The 12976-nt window shown below is 40.4% G+C and overlaps 2 protein-coding genes across 15 annotated transcripts in view; one reads left to right on the top strand and one right to left on the bottom strand.

The window, feature by feature from the left end:
- PSMB2 (proteasome 20S subunit beta 2) overlaps positions 1 to 12976 on the top strand; it is a 623524-nt gene that overhangs the window by 173790 nt on the left and 436758 nt on the right. The window lies entirely within an intron of this gene.
- The window catches only part of LOC126959105 (protein argonaute-3), a 235011-nt gene that overhangs the window by 40421 nt on the left and 181614 nt on the right, over positions 1 to 12976 (bottom strand). For all 14 annotated transcript variants that reach the window (XM_050798118.1, XM_050798061.1, XM_050798066.1 and 11 more), the window contains 2 exons: positions 6073 to 6257; positions 24 to 183 (listed from right to left, as the gene is read on the bottom strand). In XM_050798118.1, coding sequence (XP_050654075.1) covers positions 24 to 183; positions 6073 to 6257 — 345 coding nt within the window. The remainder of the gene's footprint in view (positions 1 to 23; positions 184 to 6072; positions 6258 to 12976) is intronic.

Below are 12976 nucleotides of genomic sequence, written 5' to 3'. Positions count from 1 at the left end.
CATAAGTGATTAGCATATCTTACCTTTGATGAGGTACAAGAATATTATTGATTCCTCCGAGTTTAACATTTATCTTTAGGCACAAGTTTGAGAGAGTTTGAGGAGATGTTTTTATTACATTCTTGACTTGAACACATTGTGTGGCCATACCCAAAAGTGTGTCTCCTACACGTTTCACTTCCGCTACGGAACAGATGCAAAACCTCTAGTCAGAAAAAAAGACCTGAAAACAATTTTACATACTGAAAATAAAGCTACTATGTTTCCCCCTTAAAATACATCATTGTATTACAGGATACCAAAAATTATGCCAATACAGTACTAAGGTGATGCTGTTAAAATTGAAATTATACTGCTTTGAAGATTAGCTTAAGTATTTAGTGACAATTTTTCTAGTTGTTTTCTTCTTTGTATAAAAGGTATATTTTTATCATAGTATAACCGCAATAACTGAAAAGCATAAAATGAAACATGTACATATTCCCTTGTTATCATTTTATAGTACTCTCTTCCAATAATTTTCTCATTTATATCATTTTAATGTACTTGTAATCACAGAACACTTACAGCTTTCAATCCTATTCTCTCATCTTCAATTTAAAAATTCAGAGGTATTATAGCACAAAGAATAAAAGTCCCCTGTTCCTTTCCCCTCTCTGCCATTATAACCATCATAAATATTTCGGTGTGTGTAACCTTTTTTTTTTCTTTTTTTTGGAGAGGATCTCATCACTCTGTCACCCAGGCTGGAGTGCAGTGGCACGATCACGGATCACTGCAGTCTCAATCACTTGAGCTAAAGCGATCCTCTTGCCTCAGCCTCTCGAGTGGCTGGAACTACAGGCATGCACCACACCAAGCCTTTTTTTTTTTTAAGTAGAGATGAGGTCTCACCATGTTGCCCAGGCTGGTCTCAAACTTCTGAGCTCAAGTGATCCTCCTGCCCCAGCCTCCCAAAGTGTTGAGATTACAGGCAAGAGCCACTGCACCCAGCCATAACTTTTTTCTTTTGAGATGGAGTCTCATTCTGTCACCCAGGCTAGAGTGCAGTGGCGTGATCTCAGCTCACTGCAACCTCTGCCTCCCAGGTTCAAGCAATTCTCCTGCCTCAGCCTCCCGAGTAGCTGGGATTACCGGTGTGTGCCACCTCGCCCAGCTAATTTCTGTATTTTTATTTATTTTTTATTTTTTTTGAGACTGAGTTTCGCTCTTGTTGCCCAGGCCTGGAGTGCAATGGCGCAATCTCGGCTCACTGCAACCTTCACCTTCTGGGTTCAAGCGATTCTCCTGCCTCAGCCTCCTGAAGTAGCTGGGATCACAGGCATCTGCCACCATGCCCTAATTTTTTTTTTTTTGTATTTTTAGTAGAGATGGGGTTTTACCACATTGGCCAGGCTGGTCTTGAACTCCTGACCTCAGGTGATCCATCCGCCTCAGCCTCCCAAAGTGCTTAGACTACAGGCATGAGCCACTATGCCCAGACAATTTCTGTATTTTTAGTAGAGATGGGGTCTTGCCATGTTGGCCAGGCTGGTCTTGAACTCCTGACTTCAAGTGATCCACTCGCCTTGGCCTCCCAAAGTGCTGGGATTACAGGTGTGAGCCACCGCACCCAGCATAACTTTTTATATATAAAAAACAGAAAAATGGGTGCAATGTCTCACACCTGTAATCCCAGCACTTTGGTAGGCTGAGGCGGGAGGATTGCTTGAGCCCAGGAGTTAGAGACCAGCTTAGGCAACAAATCAAGACCCCATCCCTACCAAATTTTTTAAAAAAATTAGCCAGGCATGATGGTATATGTTTTTAGTCCCAGCTACTCAGGAGGCTCAGGCAGGAGGATTGCATGGGCCCAGGAGATGGAGGCTGCAGCGAACTATGATCATATCATTGCACTCCGGACTGGGTGACAGAGTGAGACCTTGCCTTAAAAAAAAGGGCAAATGACAATACACATTTCTCTAAACAGAAAAATGACCCATAAGCGCATGAAAAGATGTCCAACATCTCTACAATCATTTAGGAAAATGCAAAATCAAAAACATGAGATACCACTTCACACTCATTAGGATGGCTACTATGAAAAAGCCAGAAAATAACAAACATTGGGGTGAGGATGTGGAGAAACTGGAACTCCTGTGCACTGTTGGTGGGCATGTAAAATGGTGCAGCCACTGTGGAAAACACTGCAGAGGTTCCTCAGAAATTAAAAATAGAATTACCATATGATGCAGCAATGCCCCTTATTAGGTGTATACCCAAAATAGCTGAAAACAGGGTTGTGAAGAGATATTTGTACACCTATGTTCACAGCAACATTACACAATCGCTAAAGTGTAGAAGCAACCCAAGTGTCCATCAATAGATGAATAAACAAAATGTGGTGTATATATATATATATATACACACACACACACACACACACACACACACAATGGAATATTATTCAACCTGAAAAAGGAAGAACATTCTGACATATAGTACAACATGGATGAACTTTGAGGATATTATGCCAAAGGCCAAATATTATAGGATTCATGTACACAAGGAAACTAGAATAGTCAAATTCATAGAAGCGGAAAGTAGAACAGTGCTTTCTAGGGGTTACATGAGGTTTAATGGATATTAAAGTTATTGTTTAATGGATAAAGAGTTTCAGTTTGGGATGATGAAAAAAAAGTTCTGGAAATGGATGCTGATGATGGCTGTACAACATGTGAATATTCTCAATGTCAGAATGTAAGAATTCCAGAATGACTTAGCACTTGAAATTATGTGAGTGAATGATTTGCAAGTAAATATTAAATCATTATGTGACTCAAAAAAAAAAAAAATGAAGGAGAAATAGAGAGTTTCTCAAACAAATAAAAACAAGGAATTTCTTGCTGGTAGAAATGCTTAGCAAGAAATATTAAAAGAATTTTCCAGAGAGAAGGAAAATGATACAGATCAGAAATCATAAATGAAGGAAAAGCAGGGTACAGTGTGGGTCATGCCTGGAGTCCCAGCTACTGAGGAGGTTGAGGTGGGAAGAGTACTTGAGCCCAGGAGTTTGGGGCTGCAGTGCGCTGTGGTCATGCCTGACAATAGCCACTGAACTCCAGCATGGGCAACATAGCAAGACCTGTCTCTAAAAAACAAAACAAAACAAAAGTAAGAAGGAAGTTTAAAGGTCAGCAAATAAATACAGGTAAAATAAAATCTTGTATTTTCATATTCTTAATTGAGCTAATAGATGATTATTTGTTCAAAATAGTAAAAGCAACAGTGTATTGGGTAGTTATAGCTAATAGATAAGTGAAATAAATGACAGAAATATAAGGTACAGAAGGGAAAAATTGTGAGCATTCTGTTACAAGGTATCTCTACACTATCTAGGAAGTGGTATAATGTTACTCAAAAGTAGACTTAGATTAATTGTAAATATATATTAAAAAGTCTAGGGAAAACAACACAAAACATTTTAAAGGAAGTCTAATTGATAAGCTAAAAGAGAACGAAAAGTAGAATTATACAAAATGCTCAATTAAAACCAGGAGGGGCCAGGAGCAGTGGCGCACGCCTGTAATCCCAGCATTGGGAGGCTGAGGCGTGAGGATCACTTGAGGGCAGGAGTTTGAGACCAGCCCAGGCATGTTTACAGTTTTGATGAAAAGGGTAATATCAATTTATACTACCATCAGCAATGTATTAATATACTGCATACTCACAAGCGCTAGGTATTATAATATTTAAATATATTTGCTAATTTAGTAGCACATTTTTCCCTTTATTGATTGGTACTTTTTTTTTTTTTTTTTTTGAGAAAGCATCTTGCTCTTGCCCAGGCTGGAGTGCAGTGGCATGATTTTGGTTCACTGCAACCTCCACCTACTGGGCTCAAGCAATCTTCCTATCTCAGCCTCCCAAATGGCTAGGACCACAGATGTGTACTACCATGCCTGGCTAATTTTTCTATTTTTTTGCAGATATGAGGTTTTGCCATGTTGCCCAGGCTAGTCTCGAATTCCTGAACTCAAGCAATCTGCCTACCTCGGCTTCTCAAAATGCTGGGATTACAGGCACAAGCCACCACATCTAGTCTGAATTTTTCTTTAACTACTAATAAAAACAAATATTTTCTCATATATTTACTTGCTTTGTTTTTACTAAAAAATTTCAGTTTACATTCTTTTCTCATTAATCTAAAAAAAGAAGGTTTTTATTTAACTAATAATAAACTACTTGTTTATTTGCTACAAATTTTTTTCTATTTGCTACAAATATTTTCCACACTCTGTTGGTTTTCTTTCCATTTTAGTACATCTGTGACACGTAGGAAATTTAGGCTCACGCCTGTAATCCTAGCACTGTGGGAGGCCAAGGTGGGCAGATCACCTGAGGTCAGGAGTTTGAGACCACCCTGGCCAACATGGTGAAACCCTGTTTCTACTAAAAATATAAAAATCAACCAGGCATGGTGGGACAGGATGCCTATAGACCCAGCTACTAGGGAGGCTGAGGCAGAACAGCTTGAACCCAAGAGGTGGAGGTTGCAGTGAGCCGCGATCATGCCACTGCACTCCAGCCTGGGCAACAGAGCGAGACCCTGTCTCAAAAAATAAAAATAAAAATAAAATAAATAAATAAATAAAAAAGGCCAGGTGTGGTGGCTCATGCCTGTAATCCCAGCACTTTGGGAGGCTGAGGTGGGAGGATCATGAGGTCAGGAGATTGAGACTATCCTGGCTAACATGGTGAAACCCTGTCTTTACTAAAAAATACAAAAGAATTAGCCAGGCATGGTGGCAGGTTCCTGTAGTCCCAGCTACTCGGGAGGCTGAGGCAGGAAAATGGCATGAACCCAGGAGGCGGAGCTTGCTGTGAGTTGAGATTGCACCACTGCACTCCAACCTGGGTGACAGAGCGAGACTCTGTCTCAAAAAAAAAAAAAAAAAGAAAGAAAAAAATTTTAGTGTTTACTCAATCAAATCTGACAATTTTCTTTTTCGATTTCTTCTATTATTTCTAAACTTACATGATTTTACCCCATTCAGTGGTTTGAAAATTATATTTTCTTTGTATTTTTCTATGATTCAATGATTTATATTTAGCTTATTAATCTCACAAAATTTTGTTTTTAATAATAAAAGTTAACATTTACTGTTTACATGACAGGTGCTATTCTAGGCCTTTGTATACCTAGACTCAGTTAATCCTTACAACTACCCTATATATGGATTAGGTATTATTAGTATCCCACAGTATGTGTGCTATATATAAAGGAAGTATAACTGATACACTAAAAGAGGAAAGAAAATAGAATCATATAAAATGCCCAATTAAAACCAGAAAGAGGCTGGGCACAGTGGCTCACATCTGTAATCCCTGCATTTCGTGAGGCCAAGGTTTAAGGATTGCTTGAGCCCAGGAGTTTGAGAACAATCCGAGAAACATAGTGAGATCCTGTCTCTACAAAAAAATTAAAAATTAGCCCAGTGTGGTGGCACATGCCTGTAGTTCCAGCTACTTGGGAGGACGAGGCAGGAGGATTGCTTGAGCCCAAGAGGTCAAGGCTGCAGTAAGCCATGATCGCACCACTGCACTCTAGCCTGAAAGACTGAGTGAGATCCTATCCCATACATACATACCACATACACACATAAATAGTATCCCAGTTCCAGAGATGAGGAAACTAAGGGCTAGTGTGATTAAGTAATTCAGCCAAATTACACAGGTAATAGAACCAGCAGTACCTGAATATTGAGAAACACAGTTTAATTTGATAGCCTGTGCTTTTAACCACTATATTATACTGATACTCAAATTATCTCAATGCCATTTTTACTCAATAATTCTTCCTTTAGCCATTGTTATGTGATGCCTCTTTTTACTATTGAAACTCTTTTTACAGTGTCTCATCTTGGACTATTTAGTTTTCTATATTAATTTGTCTTCAAGTAATAATACATGGTTTAAAATACTGTACCATAAAATATATTTTAATATTTGAAGGTTTTAGGATATGTTTTAGCATAATCCTAAAAGGATATCAAGTACTTGAGGAAAAATGCAGTCTTAAGATATCCTTACCATACACTGGTGTCTTCCCTGGCAGGATGACGATAATAAGCTGTAGGCCAGAATATGTGTTCTTGAGATGCCGGAACATGGGCTCTACGCTGTCTGCCCCCTGTGCATATTTGCAGAAGCATGGCTGGCCCTGGATGGGCATCCCTGCATCCTTAGAAATCTTACGCAGCTGGTCTGTGAAACCCCTAGAAGGAGAAACCACTAAATATAAAACCTTTGTCTAGTCATGAATTCCTACAAAGTAGTAATGGGAAGTTTGGGAAGGGAATGGAAGGATGAAGCAAAGATTTGTGTGCTCCATATATGAGAGGTCACCAGACTACTGACGTCAAAGGCAATGGTCGGTCAGTAATCCATTTTGCAAACTAAGAACATTCTATACAGTTACATGGCATCCTGTAGTTTACAAGGAGCATTACTAATAGTATACGCTGGTTAAGAGCTCAGCTCTAGAGTTAGTATGCAGAGTTCCATTCCCAGTTCTGCTATGTACTAGCTATAAAATTTTAGGCACTTACTTCAGTTTTCCTCATCTGTAAAAGGATTACTTCAATTACAGGGTTGGTGTGAAGATTAAAGGAGATCATACATGTAAAGCACTTAGCACACCACCCAAGACCATGGTAAAAGCTTGATACATTTTTGGTATTGTATATTTTCTAATTTGATCTCACAAGATTCATAAGAAAGAGGCAGGGCAAGTATTATTCCTGTTTTACAGGTCAGAAAACAGTTTCATAGATATGACATATTTGGCCAAAGCTCAAATGATTATGGTAGAGCCAGAATTTCTATAGTATTACCTATCTCACACTAGGATAGCAGAAAAGATTATGCCCTCAGAGGACATTTTTAAAAATATAAAAACAAAATTTAAAAACAGATGAGGCCGGGTGCGGTGCCTCACACCTATAGTCCCAGCAATTTGGGAGGCCGAGGCAGGAGGATGACTTGAGGTCAGGAGTTTGAGACCAGCTTGGCCAACATGGTGAAAACCCATGTCTACTAAAAATACAAAACTAGTCTGGTGGTGTAGCAGGCACCTGTAGTCCCAGCTACTTGGGAGGCTGAGGCAGGACAATCACTTGAATCTGGGAAGTGGAGGTTGCAGTTAGCCAAGATTGTGCCACTGCATTCCAGCCTAGGTGACAGAGCAAGACTCTGTCTCGAAACAAACAGATGAGGCAGGCAGCATTTTAATGTACTTTCATTTACACTGAAAACCCCCCAAAACCAATTCTTTTTTTTTTTTGAGATGGGGTCTCACTGTGTTGCCCAGGCTGGAGTGCAGTGATACAATCACAACTCACTGCAGCCTCAACTTCCCAGGCTCAAAAGATCCTCCCACCTGAGCTTCCCAAGTAGCTGGGATTATAGGCATGTGCCACCACGGCTGGCTAATTTTTGTATTTTTAATAGAGATGGGGTTTCACCATGTTGGTCAGGCTGGTCTTGAACTCCTGACCTCAGGCAATCCACCCATCTTGGCCCCCCAAAGTGCTGGGGATTACAGGGATGAGCCCCTGCTCCTGGCCACCAATTTGATATTTATAGAAAATTTTGAATTCAGTATAAATAAGCAATAATGAGCAACAATTGCTCCACTTGTTTTTAAAACAACTGAGGTCCTAAGTCAAGAATCTGAGTGATCTTTGCTCAAAACACTGATTCCTTCAGGACAGAGATGGAGTTTGTAGAAATTCCCTTCTCTTATTCCTTATTGGTGCTTAATTAAAGAAGGACGAAATTGAGTATTTTCACTCAGCCTGAACAAGAGCCACAAACCCATGATTCTGAGACATCTATTCAAGCTGTGAATAACAAATATAAAGTGAAAAAAAAAAAGTTCAAGTTTGAAAAACATTGGAAATTTTTTTTTTTTTTTTTTGCCTTTCAAGGTCAAATAATCATAGCATTGTAATAAGCCATCTTGTGACATTTCACTTGAAAGCAGGGGGATTAAAAACTCTGGAGGAAAAAAATATATTACGTGATCATTAAAGCATCCATTTAGAGATTTGGGATTAATAAAAAGGGATGAACAGAATTAAATAGAAAAAAATTTTATTTCTCACATTCTAATTTCTTCTTGCCATGAAGAAGGCAAGGCAAATTCTGAAATGGCCTGAGGTAAACTGGTCTCTGTATCACTCAAGAATGTTTCGTTATTGGCATACTTTATATAAGTAGAGGTTTAAATTAGACAAGGATCATTTCTTCAAGAAAATTAGATTCCAGAGGTGATACATTTATAAAATCATTATAATACAATTGTATTTTGCACAAAAACTGACAAACGGAGAGGATACTGACGGGTAGAGAGAGAAAGGAGGCATTCTCAGTAAAGGGCTGCATGAGTGGAAACAGGAAAAAAAGGCCAGAGAGATAGAAGGAATATAGTGCTTCAGTTTCTTTGTCCAGAATATGTGAAAATGGAGTAACGATAAAGGACTTAGGAGACTGGTGAAAGACATTAAATGTCATACTGATTTTACGCTTGAACCCAGGAGGTGGAGGTTGCAGTGAGCTGAGATCATGCCACTGCACTCCAGCCTGGGTGAGAGAGTGAGACTCTTGTCTCAATAAAATAAATAAATAAATGTCATACTGATTTTGAATGTTACTCTTAGTCAAAGAGAAGCCTAAATGTTTCAGAGTAGGTTTAGTCACAAGTGGAGTTGGTGTTCTTTCATGACAGCCAAATTTCTCAAACAAGGGTGACAGGAGAAGCCCTGAGACTGTGTGAGAATCCCAAAGGAGAGGAGATAGCTAATGAAAAGGAGAAGAAGTCAGAAAATGTAAACTAAAGAACCAGAAGGTAAGAGAGGAGGATGTCAAGAAGGTTGGCAGGGTGTGGTGGCTCACGCCTGTAATCCCAGCACTTTGGGAGGCCAAGGCAGGAGGACTGCTTGAGTCCAGGAGTTCGAGACCAGTCTAGGCAACATAGTGAGATCCTATGTATACAAAAAAACAAAATCAGCTGGGCATGGTGGTGTATGCCTGTCGTCCCAGATGCTTAGGAAGCTCAGGTGGGAGGATCGTTTGAGCCTGGGAAGTTAAGGCTGCAGTGAGTTGTGACTGTATCACTGCACTCCAGCCTGGGCAACAGAGTGAGACCCCATCTCAAAAAAAAAAAAAAAAGGGGGGGGGGTGGGGTCAAATTTTGAGAAAAATAATGGCTAAGAAGAGACCATTGGAACTGATAAGCATAAAGATACAGGAAATCTTCCAGGAACCAGTTTTAGCAGAGCACTGATTCAAGGGAGGAGCGAGAATGGAGGTCTGGAAGCCTAAGAGATTAAGTTAGGTAATATGAAAATTGCTGATTAAAAAAAATTGAACAGAAGATTTTTGAGCACTTTGAAGCTGAAGGACAGAATCTGAAGAAGACAGAAAAAGTGGTGGAGATGAAAGCCACATCTTGGAAAGTAAGGAAACAGAAACAAGGAGTTTAACCACTCCTTCAAGATCCTCAACAGAAAAATAAGGATCTTAGTTAATCCTCACCTGGTAGGTAGTGTCACATTAAATTTCACCTAAAGCTGTCTCGTTACATTTTTAAAGTTTGGCCTAAAGATTTCTCTGTACATAGTGAATGGTCATCTGCATGTGTAAACAAGCTGTAACCTATTCTTGCACCAATTGCTAAGTTTTAGCCAATCAAAGGCAACCAACTGTTCAAATCATGTTCAAATAAGGCAAATATCAAGATGTAAGCAATCCAGCTGTTTCTGTACCTCACTTTCATTTTCTGTACATCACTTTCCTTTTTCTGTCCATAAGTCTTCAACCATATGGTGGTGCCAGAGTCTCTTTGAACCTATTCTGGTTCTAAGGGCTGCCTGATTTGTGAATCATTGTTTCCTCAATTAAACTCTGTTAAATTTAATTTGTCTAGTTTTTCTTTTAACAGATGGTATCAGAAGTGGGATCCGAAGTAGAGTTTCTAGCAATCCCCAGAAGCACTGAGTGACAATGCATGGTACCAGTCAGACTCACCGTGTCTATTCCTCTCTTGCAGCAACTGGGGATTGTGGGTAAGCACTCAGATTCTGAAGCTCCATCGATTTGTGTTTTGAGCTATCTGAATTTGTTTGAGCAAATTTTAAAATCTGAAATGGGTTCAGAAGTCATCACAGAAACTGGACCAGGTCCAGAATCAGACTGGATCTGATAATTAACTGACTTGGATTCAGTGAGAGGCCTTGGATGTTTAACTGAGTCAGGCAGAAACTGGCAGTTAATGGCAAATAAGAAGGTGTGAACTTTGGCTTTTGTAAATTCACAGAGATTTTTGTGCCCTATGTCTATGACTTTTGTTTCTTTCTTTCTCTCTCTTTTTTTTTTTTTTTTTTGAGATGGAGCCTTGCTGTTGTCGCCTGGGATGGAGTGCAATGGAGCGATCTCGGCTCACTGCAACCTCCACCTCCTGGGATCCAGCAATTCTCCTGCCTCTGACTCTCAAGTAGCTGAGATTACAGGCACCCGCCACCATGCCCAGCTAATTTTTGTATTTTTGGTAGAGATGGGGTTTCACCATGTTGGCCAGGCTGGTCTCGAACTCCTGACCTCAGGTGATCCACCCACCAAGATTCAAGGCAAAAAATGGGATCCTTAATTTTGGAAGAACTGAGTATTCTACCTTACAGCTATGCCTAGGCAACAGTCAAGAGAGATAATAAACAGGCTATTTTACACATAAAATTACATGAGAAACAGTGTCAAATAAGAAGTGATGTTTAAACTTAGAGTTATATTTTTATAAATATTAATATATATTCCAAAATTGTATACGATTATGAAAATTCTCATATATCTCAGTATATGTTATCAGACATAATTATGGTTATGTTAATTATAGGCTACATAAACAACCAAATTTCCTTGTCAATTGTGTCTTTATGACCATTTAAAGTCATTTCCACAGTTAATTGCTTAATTCTAACGCAGTTTCCTTTTTTTTTTTTTTTTTGAGACGGAGTCTCACTCTGTCGCCCAGGCTGGAGTGCAGCGGCCGGATCTCAGCTCACTGCAAGCTCCGCCTCCCGGGTTCACACCATTCTCCTGCCTCAGCCTCCCGAGTAGCTGGGACTACAGGTGCCCGCCACCTCGCCCGGCTAGTTTTTTGTATCTTTAGTAGAGACGGGGTTTCACTGTGTTAGCCAGGATGGTCTCGATCTCCTGACCTCATGATCCACCCGTCTCGGCCTCCCAAAGTGCTAGGACTACAGGCTTGAGCCACCGCGCCCGGCCTCTAACGCAGTTTCTAATATTAGGTTGTTGCAAAAGTAATTGCGGTTTCTGCTATTCAAAGTAACGGTGGCTGGGTGCAGCGGCTCACACTTGTAATCCTAGCATTTTGGGAGGCCGAGGTGGGCAGACCATAAGGTCAGGAGTTTGAGACCAGCCTGGCCAACATGATGAAACCCTGGCTCGACCAAAACTACAAAAAGTTAGCCAGGCATGGTGGCTTACACCTGTAATACCAGCTACTCGAGAGGCTGAGGCAGGAGAATTGCTCGACCCTGGGAGGCAGAGGTTGTAGTGAGCCGAGTTTGCGCCACTGCATTCCAGCCTGGGCGACAGAATGAGACTCCATCTCAAAATAAATAAATAAATAAATAAAATAATGGCAGGCTGGGTGCAGTGGTCCACCCCTGTAATCCCAGCACTTTGGGAGGCCAACATTGGTAGATCATTTGAGGTCAGGAGTTCGAGACTAGCCTGGCCAAGAAGATGAAACTCCATCTCTACTAAAAATACAAAAAAATTAGCCAGGCATGGTGGTGTGCGCCTGTAGTCTCAGCTACTCAGGAGTGTGAGGCAGGAGAATCGTTTGAACCAGGGAGGAGGAGGTTGCAGTGAGCTGAGATCGTGCCACTGCACTCTAGCCTGAGTGACAGAGTGAGACTCCGTCTCAATAAATAAATAAATAAATAAATGTATGGCAGTTATTAAAAATAACTTCACAAGCAAGTAAAATCCTATTTTGTCTTCAAGGAGGTTCATGGAAAAGATGAAATGGACCTTGATAAGCACTCTTGAAGATAGGCTTCTGGTAACTTTAGGATCATATCATTTGAACTAAGAATTACCAGAACCATATTGAAGAGACTGAGTGATATATAAAGCTGCTAACCCAAGCAGCACAAAAATTAAATGAATACCAAGAAAATACTTGGCTAGATTTTCATGCTAACTCAGTCAGTACTGAAACTGTTAAGATACATAATTTGAATGAACTCCATGGTTCAGGTCAAATTACCTATGATAACCCATCTAATAAACAGTGCTGTGCACCTCCATTGGAGAAAGAAAATTGCTATGTAAGAGGATACAATTCCAGTGTTAAGCAATACAATTCCAGTGTTAAGCATGGACTCATGAAGAGACTGGATGGCTGCCTGCTCCTTCGTGAGTCCTTAAAACTTCCATTACTAGAAGCTGTATTCCATGATTCATCAAGGAAGAGATAAAATGTATATATTGGCTGGGCATGGTGGCTCACACTTGTTAATTCCAGCACTTTGGGAGGCCAAGGTGGGCTGATCACCTGAGGTCAGGAGTTTTAGACCACCTGGGCCCACACGGTGAAAGCCTGTCTCTACTTAAAAAATACAAAAAATTAGCTGGGCGTGGTGGCAGGTGCCTGTAATCCCAGCTACTTGGGAGGCTGAGGCACAAGAATTGCTTGAACCCGGGAGGCGGAGGTTGCAGTGAGCCGAGATCGCGCCACTGCACTCTAGCCTGGGTGAGAGAGTGAGACTATGTCTCAAAACAAACAAACAAACAAACAAACAAAACCATACACACACACACACACACACACACACACACACACACACACACACACACACATTGGTGTTGTGACTGTTCTAAATTGCTAAAATGGTTTATGACCAAT

Source organism: Macaca thibetana, chromosome 1, assembly GCF_024542745.1.
Source record: "Macaca thibetana thibetana isolate TM-01 chromosome 1, ASM2454274v1, whole genome shotgun sequence".
Lineage (NCBI taxonomy): Eukaryota > Metazoa > Chordata > Mammalia > Primates > Cercopithecidae > Macaca > Macaca thibetana.
The sequence above is the reverse complement of the archived record's forward strand: the minus strand, read 5'-3'. Positions and strand labels throughout refer to the sequence as shown.